At 39.7% G+C, this 10,820-nt stretch overlaps 1 protein-coding gene across 1 annotated transcript; it reads left to right on the top strand.

The window, feature by feature from the left end:
• Window positions 1–8,096: 8,096 nt before the first annotated feature.
• Window positions 8,097–9,601, top strand: LOC147893643 (calcium-dependent protein kinase 20-like). The gene has a single exon (XM_087386508.1). The coding sequence runs from the start codon at window positions 8,175–8,177 to the stop codon at window positions 9,090–9,092; it is 918 nt and encodes a 305-aa protein (XP_087242634.1). The 5' UTR covers window positions 8,097–8,174; the 3' UTR covers window positions 9,093–9,601.
• Window positions 9,602–10,820: the final 1,219 nt, after the last annotated feature.

The following is a 10,820-nucleotide window of genomic DNA, read 5'->3' as shown; positions in this document are numbered from 1 at the left end:
TCAATATTGGCCAACACCATTTTTCATGTGGGAAGCGTGAACATAGGAACACTATAAGAAGTTTACAAGTGGCAACTCTACATAGAAACACATGTCGCATTTTAACACCACTTGCTTTTCATTTTGCATGAGTACCCAACAAGACAAGAAGCGCTCTTCTTCCCTGTTGTCCCAGAAGCCGTCTCTTCAACTTTTAACAAGCTCAGGTATTCTTGGTGGGCAGGAGTGGTTCACCTTGATTCATTCTTTTTCTAAGGCTTATAAAGGCTCTTATTCATATCCCTTCTTATCCACTGCGCCACTCGCCCTTACTTCGTGGTTCTCAACTATATTGTCTCATATCCCTCTCACCTTCTTGTTCTATACCTATCGTTGGTTGCTTGGCATTTAGTGGCTTAGCTGCTCTTTGTGTTTACGCTTTGCTTGACGGCCATCTCCTCCTCGTGTTTCCCTCAATCCCTTTGGCAAAGATGATCTTGCTCCCTTACGTAGTTTGTTGGTATGGCACTGCAGCTCTTTCCACACTTTGGTCTGAGTCTCCTTGCTTGTGGCTAGGGAAGACTATCTTATCTAGTCCCTAACTAGCCGTGATTTTATCTAGCCTCTTGTCTTGTATCTCTGATAGTGGCTTTATCATGATTGTTCATCAACCTTTGTAAGCGTCTAGCCACTTCTTGAGCTCTCTAATTGGCCTACGTACTGATTCTATATCGAGCTTTAGTCACTCCCAAGAACTCGTTTACTGCTCGTCGTTGAGCTTCAAACTTGTTGCCTCTAAGTTATGGTTACTTCTCCGTTTGCAGCTCTTACCTAAGGATCTCCTTAGCCCATTACCTGGCTACCTCTCAGTTACTTTGCCCTTACTGGTTCTTTCTTCCTATCACCTTGTAAAGAAGGCTTCTCTTAGTTTATGCATCGATGGGCCTTGCGCACTCTTGTTTAGAGTCTCCAGAATAGCCCACTCTTTCCAATTGTGCTCCTGTCACATACTTCTTGTAGTTATTGTGTGGTTGCCTTCTCCTTGCTCTAGTGATGAGGCACGTGACTCTTCCTAAGGATTATTCTTTTATTTTCTTTTATTTGCCTTTCTTTTACTATGTATTTATTGATATATATTTTTTTGGTGATTTATTTCAATTTTTTTTCTTTAGCCCTTAGTTTTTTAGGGCTTTCATAAATTTTGTTTTCCTTTTTTGATTAATTAATTTATTTTTTATTTTTTTTGAAAATGTGGGTTATATTAATATGGAGTCAAATATATATACAATTGTCAAAAAAGACCAACAAACTTCCGACAAAAGTTTTGATCATTAACAGTGCCACCTCTAATGATAACCGAAACCTTCTGTTCAGCTGAAAACCTAGTGGTAGAAACAAAAATAGAGACGAACAGTGAACTAGGCCATCTCTTGCGGCTCTTCCTTGGGCGCTAGGTGTGCAACCACATGCATAACAATCATGCCTGGGATGCAAGGATGGGGGCATGGCTTTCGAACTCCGGAGGCTTGAAGTCCGAAGGAGTGACTTCATTATGAATCTTGAAAGTAACTCCAGTGGGGTCGTTCCGTGACACCGGTCTCTTGTAGACAACCAAGGGAGGGGGGCCGGTGGAGAAGGTGTAGCGCAAGCCGACGAGACATGCATGGATGCTGTGGTGGTGAGGAGAGGCTGTGTCACAGAGGAGGCTGGGAGTAGTTGACCTAAAGGTACATGGTAAGAAAGAACATGCTCAAGAACCTTGACCATTGATGTTGCCTGGCCATGAGGAAGTACCATCTGTGGGGTGGCGGTCGTGAGGAACTCTTCTTTTTCAGCCTGTTTTTGCAGTTGGGCCAGTAGGGTAGTCTCTTTCTTCACAAAATGTTCATCCTTTTTGAAGCACTCCTAAATTTGTTGTAGTCATGATATCTGTTCAAGATTTACACCTCTTTCAAGATTTGCACATAAAAATTATAAGGCCTTTTTATTAATTTAGGCATGATAACCCTCGTCTTTGATTTTTAGGCCTTATAATTTTTATGTTTTAATTTATTAATTTCTACCTATTTAATTATTTATATGTTTCATATTTCTTTGTTACATTTTCTTCTCTTCTCTCTACTTATTTCTCTCTTTATTTCCTTCTTGGTCCCCTACTAACTTATTGTAACTCTCTCTCTCTCTCTATATATATATATATATAAGGATATATAAGCCTTATCTTGGAAATTTAAGCTTTATAACCTTATAATTTTATTTTATTAGTAATATATTAATTTCTACTTATATCCTTCAATTACATTTTTAAATTCGTTAAATTCTAAAGCGAGAACCAATTTTTCTTTCACTTTCTAATACCCTTATTAAACATGGGTTTTACTTTTGCTGGTGAATTGCCATGGGTGAGGATTACTTCCCAGTTTTAATGAAGTGTACCTCAGGTGGATTCTTTCAGTAATTAAAACTTCTAAATTTTTACCTCTCTACTTTCATTTTTACTTTTTTAAAACTTTCATAGGAGGGGATTACCTCCCTAACTTTAATCCAATTAATTTATATGGCCCTTAAATACCACTAAGGGATGCAGATTACCCCCTTAGAGTTTTTTTCAATTTCTCGAAATTCTTTAGAATGTAAACCTCAACTATTTTCTTACATTCCTATAAAGCTCCTTTTTTTCTCTTAGAATTTCGAAAGGTATGTTCATGTTCTTTGGTAAAGCGATAACAAGCCAGGGGATACAGGCATTACCTATCTACCCAAATTCAACTTCATTATTCTCTTGGGGCGCCAACTCCCTTTAGTAAGAAAACCTATCAAAATCTTGAGTATGAGATGAATTAAACAATATGCCATGCATAGAAATTAATCAAATTAATGTAGTTGTATTCTACACTAAAAGAGCTTCAAATATGTCTTTACACCTTGAAATTTGGGTAACACATGAAAAAGTTACATTCATTTGAAAGGGAATGGATTTTCATATTTTATTGTATTTTTTGTTTTACCCCCCTCATCCAAAAGACCCCCCCCCTTGGGCCTCACATATTATGAAAAATATGTACAAATCTTAAAATCTTGCATATTTTTCAAGGTATATACCTTATATTTTGTGGGAGGGGGGACATGAAAGTTACATATTTTCCCCTTGTATATTTCAAAAATTTTAAGGAAATCCATGCATATTATTTATGGACCCTGTCCCCACATAGCTTGGATTTTGGAAGAGGGTAGTAATATATTACATATTGAGTTGGCGCCCAAGGATTTTGTTCTAACAATTGGTTGGTTTGGATGGTGGCAGGTAAGTGGACCTTGACCTTGGAGCCTAGACTACCTGACGGATTCGACATTTTTGTACTAATTCTAATTAGCAAACTCAATATAAAGAAAAATTCTTTTGCCAGCTCGCCTATTTTGTTTTTCATAAAAGTTTTGGATTGCATTATTGTCAAAAGGTACTTCAATTTCGTTTTATTTATTTATATTTTCCAACCAGTACGTTTTTATCCAAATGATTGCATTAATTATATGGCTCATTTATTGATGGGATTATTAATTCTTAACACACATTTTTGCACTTGAACATTCTCTGTACTCACATTTTATATTAACTTTCTCATCTTGTTGTGTGATTTCTTTGTCTCTCTATGGGGTTTGTGGTCACTTTTCGTTCAACTTTTCATTTTTTTACAGAGTTTCAAATTATGGCCAATAGTGCTATCATTAGGGAGGTCTTGATTTAGGTAGTGTTGAGATAGAGGTTTTTGAAGGCATTGTAGATATGTTCATGAAGACAACTTCTCCTACTCCCTTGGTGCATTGTTTGTTCAGACTCATCTTCTCCATTTTCTCTTACTTCTCTAGCTTTTAGTTGCTTTGGAGGTGGTTAGCTTGAAGTTGAGTGGGTTGTCATGTTTTCATCAAGGTTTACAATCTAGAGGCATTGGCTTTGTTAGAGCGATTGTCTTGAATGTCATTTATCTGTATAGTACATGCTCCTTTGCCAAGTAAGGTGTCAACTTCTTTGCTACCTTTATGTCTTTATGCTCTTTGCAAGCGTTTTGAGTGTTGGTGAGTAGGGTATAGGGGTGTGTGTGTGTGATATTCTATGTCATATGTGGTGGGTTTGTATGTGTAATATGAGCCTAGAGTGTTCATTTTAGGTAGAGGGTGGTTTCCCTCTTCTTAGAAGTTATGTCGTCTCTCAAAGGCTTTTTCATTTCCTTTTGTGCAGTAGGGAAGATTGTGTGGTGGGGCTTGAGTGCTGGTTTTGTTTTTCTTTCACGTTATAGCTATAAGCTTTGCATATAGACTGCCAATGCGTTGTTATTGGGTTGCGGTGCAATCATTGAGGTTGATGTTGTGTTAGTTTTCCAGTTTGCTTCACGTTGCTAGGCTACAATTTGGTGGCTTTTGTTAAAGCACAATTGAATGTGTTGAGCGAAGGATTGTTTTTTCACAAGGTAGTAGTTAGAATGGGTTGGATTAGTACTTGTAGTTTTTCCTTTTTTGCATGTTTATATTGAAAATGAAGATAAAGGGAATACACACAGACCCTTTAGGTTAGTGTTAGGTGTAAGGTTTGTCCCATAGCCCCTTGTAGTCATCTATGGATAGGCGTAATCTACATTGCATCCAATGTGATATGTATAGAAAAATTTAGGAAGCCCACTTATGTACACATTACTCGATCATTGTGTAAGGATGATCAAGGTATGATCATTGTGTAACAACAAATGGTACTGAGAGTTCAGCTTGCTCATTGTCGCACCAACCCACCAAAATCACGAAGCACTAGTAGGAACACACATTGGAAGGTTTGAAATAGTATAATCCTAAAAAAAAGTAGTAAAATTTAGCTACTTATCCTACAGGCAATGGAGAATATCTATAGTTCCTATATTTGACCAATGACCTACACCCCCAGAAAAACTTGTTCCCATCTACAAAGTGAAATAGAAAAGCACAGCCACAATAAAAATGACAACACGAAATAACCTATCAAAACTCTGCTCGAGCATACATAATGAGCATGGATACTTTTGCATGAGAATAGAGTGATAAGTGTTGGTATATCTTGGAAAAATTTCAATTGAAGAATCACATGAAAACAAAATCATAAGTTTGGTATGTATACTTTCAATGGGCTTAGATGTGCTCTTTCATATGAAGCGTAGGTCCAAGCTTGAAGAATTAAGAATGATATCAACACACACTCATAGGCTTTGGTATGTATACTGCCAATGGATCATTATGAGACCAAATTCATTGTTCATCACATCAATGGGCTTAGATGTGCGCTTTCATATGAAGCATGGGTCCAAGCTTAAAGAATTTTCAGTTGAAGAATCATATGAATACATAATCATAGCTTTGGTATGTATACCATCAATGGAAGGGTGAAGGATGAGCTATGGATTAGTTCATTGTTCATCACATCAAGGAAGGGTGAGGGAAGAACTATGGATTAGTTCATTAATTCACCCTTGGTGTGATTGTTAGTTAGGATCTATAAACGGTTCTTAGAGCCGTAGTTAGAACTTATGTCCTTAGGGATGACCATGTTATGACATTATGTCATCTGTAGTAGTTAGAAATTTTAAGGCCCATGTGAGGTGGTGTACCCCCACATACATGGAGGAAATACTTTCTATTGGTCTAACCTAAGTGGCTTTGCCATGTGGCAGATGTAATGATATAGGACAACACTACTAAGATAGATACCAAGAAAACCTAAAACAATCAAAGCCACACAAAGGCAATCACCAGTGCATTTGCAAGTACAAATTTATATTATTCAAACCAAATAGATCCTTAATAAGGGAAAAGAAAAACATGGGGCCAATACATCCGTTAGAACAAAAAAAATCCTTTCAAACCAAATATATCCTTAACAACACAAAGCCAGTTCATCAAACCTAAAAGAGCCTCCCAACTAACAAATCCCACTCTCTACCAAGACTAACACTCAACTTGAATCTTCTCGAATGTAAACTAAAATATGTAGTTATCAACTAGAAATGAGGAGCCATGGCCTATCCTCTATTCAGCAGTATCATGGCCAAGAAGACTATAATGAAGTAAAGTCGTGAAACCAATGAGAAAGGCAAAGTTGAACCATGACCCCGATCCAAAATGTAAAAGGGAGCTTTATACTCTACCCAATTTTGTAAACCATAGACTATGTGGATTAAGCATAGCACAAAAAAAAACAATTGCTACTACATCCTTGAAAAATACTAGAGACTAGAGGAAGAACCCACCTTAGATGAGTAATCACAACATGATCATCTAACATTAAAAAAAAACCCAACCATATGAGGAACCTCCAAACGAGCTGTGCACATTTGCTAGTAGGAATGAAAAGGGAGTTATCATAGCATGCGAAAAATGGATTTACCCTTTGTTGAAGATTAAAATAATAATACACCATTTTAAATACTTAGAATGCATGGGTTTAAACCCATACATGAATGTAACTGAAAGACACCCCTTAAGGATTTGCCCCTAGAGTCATCACTTCAACAACATTTGTTCTTACACTTAGCCAAACTGAAATAAGATAGTCCTATGCATTGTCATGCTCCTTAATCAATGATTACTACTCTTATGTATTGACAAGTTTAGGTGCCTAATTCACAATTATCATTCATATGGAGAACCATTTATATGGGTTGCCAATGAGAAAGGTCATTGTCTTGAAATTATTCAGTAGCTTGCTCTGCTAATAGCATGTTAATTCTACCAAGCTAAAAAAGGATGGAGAAAGATAGTAACCTACCCTTAATTTGATAAGTATGAGCCTAATGGATTGTTGGGTGTATTCACTGTTTGAAGGAAGAGTGAATAGGGGAAAATTGACTCATAGTGGTTAGATAAATGCAACCATAAGAAGGGTTAGCATACTCTATTCAGATTGGGCATAGCCATCTTAGGATTTCGGATTTTGGTTGATAAATGAAGGCTACATTGAAACAAGCTATAACTTATTTACTTATTAGGATGCCACGAAAGACCATATGTTGCCAAACATACAACAAATGTCATGTAACCTTACCATAAATACCTTAGTTCCCATAATGTGCCATGCATCACTTCACGTGTAGGTCTCTTTGGTAACCCCCAATTCGAAGAAACACTTCTTTAAGGTAAGTGACTAGCTATGAAAATCACCAAGACCAATGGAATCATGTCATGGAGGGACATCTGGTTATACTTCTTGCGTATGTTCTCACCTCTTTCCCCTCCAAACAAAATTTCCCTAAGTTTTATAGGCAACACTTTGACATAATAACCAAAAAGAAGAAACACTAAGAAGGAAGCATGCTTTGGCCATTCTTCACATGAATTCATCATGCATATTAACCTCCCTTAAGGTGCCTTGAGTGCAAAACATCGAATAATTAAGTCTTAGCTTTTGGTAAAACTAGAGAGCTGGTGCACACTCTCCTATGAGTGAATCCAACCATCATACTTTGAGTCCACATTGACTCAATTGACAATCTATGTTCACGTGGTCGAAGTATGAAGCTATATAGTCTATGGTCATTGCGGCTTTATTCAAGCTCGCGATGCCTTAATGATGGCAGCAAGGATTGTTGATAGCCATTTGCATGACAGAGCCATTCGATTGGCCAGGGCATTAAACAGGGCAGGCTGCACATTGGTGCTCCTGAACACACCAATTTGCAGCTAATTGCACTTTCAATATTGGCCACACCAAATTTTTGTGTGGGAAGCTAACGATTTGAACCCTACTTAAACTCGATGGCCTAGAAGACACGTACACGTGGCAGGTCTAAGTAGACGGCTGATAGTAGCGAGTTGCATAGGGCTTAAAATATCGGCCGGGAAGCGTGAACATAGGACACTATAAGAAGCTTACAAGTGGCAAGTCTACATAGAAACGCGTGTCGCGTTTTTATAACACCACGTGCTTTTCGTTTTGCATGAGTACCCAGCAAGACAAGACAAGACAAAAGAAGCTCAGAAGAGTACCCAACAAGACAAGACGAGCTCTCTTCTTCCCTGTTGTCTCAGAAGAGAAGAGTGCCCAACAAGACAAGGCGAGCTCTCTTCTTCCCTGTCTCCTCAGAAGCTGTCTCTTCACCCACCTAGCTTCACCTCCCTTCCCATTCGCCCTTCCTCTTCCTTTTCATCCACGCTCATCTGCCTCGCCATCTCGACACACCATGCCTCCGACCAACAATTTCGGAGCAGGCATCACTATTGGCAATTACCAACTCGGAGCCCTTCTTGGCAAGGGCGGTCAGGGTGCTGTGTATCTTTGTTTTGAGAAGATGACCGGTAATCAAGTCGCTTGCAAGATGTTTAAGGACGTCACGTCCTTTCCCACAGAGATCAAAGAGGCTTTACGGAGAGAGATAGATATCCACCGCCGTTTGTCTTTCTGCTCGTGCAACATAGTTCACCTAAAGGACCTCATTGTGGATCGGGACTGCATTTTTATCATCATGGATTTTTGCAAGGGAGGATCGTTGGCCAATCGCTTGCTGCACAAGGGACCCTTGACTGAGTACGAGGCAAAGTTGGTCATTACAGTACTATCAGAGACGCTAATGTTGTGCCATCAAGAAGGGGTCATTCACAGGGATGTTAAACCGGACAATATCCTCTTAGCTGACCCGAGGGACTTGAAGTCAGTTAAGCTTGCAGACTTTGGCCTATCGACTTATGCATTCCCTCATCAAGTACAACGCTTACAGCAGGTGGTAGGCACTCTTTGGTACATGGCACCTGAGGTGTTAGACGGATGTTACTCCACAGCTGTTGACATATGGAGCCTGGGTATCACCTTTTACCAGCTTCTCACTGGGCACTTGCCGTCACAACATCTTGGAGGAATCCACGGCTTGATGGAAGAGCTAGGCGGACAAAATCACTGTCTTTTAACACCTGCTTGCAGAGATTTATTGCTCAAGATGCTGAAGGAAAATCCACTGGAGCGGATAACTGCAAGAAGCATTTTGGATCACCCTTGGTTAAACCATGTGGCACCAGCCTCCACCCACAATATTTGCTGGCCAGAGAAAACATTTAGTGATCGTGGGCATTGTTATGTGAGGAAGCAGCTTATTCATGCCCTTTGATGATCATCAAACAATACACGCCACGGGAAGTTGTTTCATAGTCTACCTATGCTCCTCGAAATGTAATAATGGCTGAAAAACGAAAAAATTATATGCTTGCATCTTTGGTGGCTCCCCTAAGCAAGGGAGTCATTATCAGATGATTGCTTATACTCTAAACCTAAGATGACACAGCGGTGGGAGCGTCTTTCCTGCCTCCCCTGAGCAAGGGATGCTGGTTAGAATGATTGCCTACACTGTTGTCTCCTACAAGGGTTGGTATATCTTTTCTTGCCTCCCCTGAGCAAGGGAGGCTTGATTAGGTTGATTCTAATCCTTGGTCGACACAGCCACACTCTCATGAACAGGAGCATATGGTCAGATTGATGGAGCAATTCCTATTGGTTGGTGTCGTTTGCTGAGCATCTTGGTTGATGTTGTTTGCTGAGCATCTTGCTTACTTCTGCCCAAGCATAATAACTTGTGCTGTGTTTCATTCATTTTGCAAGGAATTACTAATCCTAGCAAGAGTTTTGTCCTCTTTTTAAATGTGAAGTAAGCTCTAGACTAGCGAGGCATTGGAAAGGAGGAAGGTGAAGAAAATCGTCATATGGAGATCTTACAAGAGGTGGACCATCTTGGAACTATTTTGTATGATAAATTTCACATGTTGACAAATCTTTAGAAACCTGGCAAATGTAACAGTGATTAACTATAGCCTACATTTGCAAGACCAAAAACAACTTTTTAGTGAAAATGTGGGACAATACATGAAACTCCCCATCAAGGGGCCTTCAAGCTTTGATAGCTGCTAGGCGTTCTCAGCCTGACCAGGCTTGTTAAGCGCGACAGAAATTGCAGTAGTAACTTCTAGACTATGTCTAAACACAAAGCAAGCCGCCTTGTATGGAAAGCTGCTCACCGCCGGAGCTGTGGTGGTCTCTCCTCAAATTCCTCAGCCTTAGAAGATACTTTTGGACAAATTGCCAATCATACAAAAGCCTCATGCTGGAATGTGTTCCCTCACTCAAGTTGAAATTCAGTCAATTCAATAAATATGACAGTCCTTTTGTCTATAGAGATTCTGCTTTAAAAGGCTACTCTCCACCTAAGATATGGCAGCATCTCCACTACTTCAGATATTCTCCAACGCACATCGGCAGAGGCTTCACACAAAATCGGCGTGGACTAATAAGTTCCAACCCTTCTGTTCACCACCCAGCATGCAGGGGCCTCTTGCTTAAGCAACCTGGTTATCCTTTAGGCAATGTCGTCTATTTTGGACCTGCTCTGCAATAATCACCCAACTTCAAAGGCACACCAACACGTGCTTGCTTTTGTGCGCGTATGAGAATAAATGCGGGATTGGGTTGCATAAGTGTTTACAATTTTTGTTACTGTTTGCCAATAAACTGGATACTACTGTAGCCCAAAGGGCTCAGAAAGACAAGGGAGATGCCTTCCTGTAATGGAGATGGAGGGAGGCAAAGTGCTCCATCTCCATATCTGCTGCTGCTGAGCCTCGCTTTTGTGACATGCTAGGTCCCTGGCTGTTAAACAAGTCAATGACTCGTAAAAGACGGTGAAGGCCTGCTGGTCCTCCCCGGTGCTGCTGAAGGCTGTACTGAGGCTGCAAGGGGGAGATGAAGAATAAAGGGAAACGTACCTTTTTATAGACCTTTAAGGAAAATACCTTCCACAGACTGAATTTGTAAATTTGCAGACCGAGTCTGTACTAGAAAGGCACCT

Source organism: Dipteris shenzhenensis, chromosome 15 (genome assembly GCF_047967505.1).
Source record: "Dipteris shenzhenensis isolate YYH24624 ecotype China chromosome 15, Dip_SZ_1.0, whole genome shotgun sequence".
Lineage (NCBI taxonomy): Eukaryota > Viridiplantae > Streptophyta > Polypodiopsida > Gleicheniales > Dipteridaceae > Dipteris > Dipteris shenzhenensis.
Note: the sequence above shows the minus strand (reverse complement) of the source record. Positions and strands in the feature narration are given on the sequence as shown.

Bases quoted from the DNA above. Each gene is read 5' to 3' on its own strand.
- LOC147893643 (XM_087386508.1), top strand. From the start codon at position 8,175: ATGCCTCCGACCAACAATTTCGGAGCAGGCATCACTATTGGCAATTAC.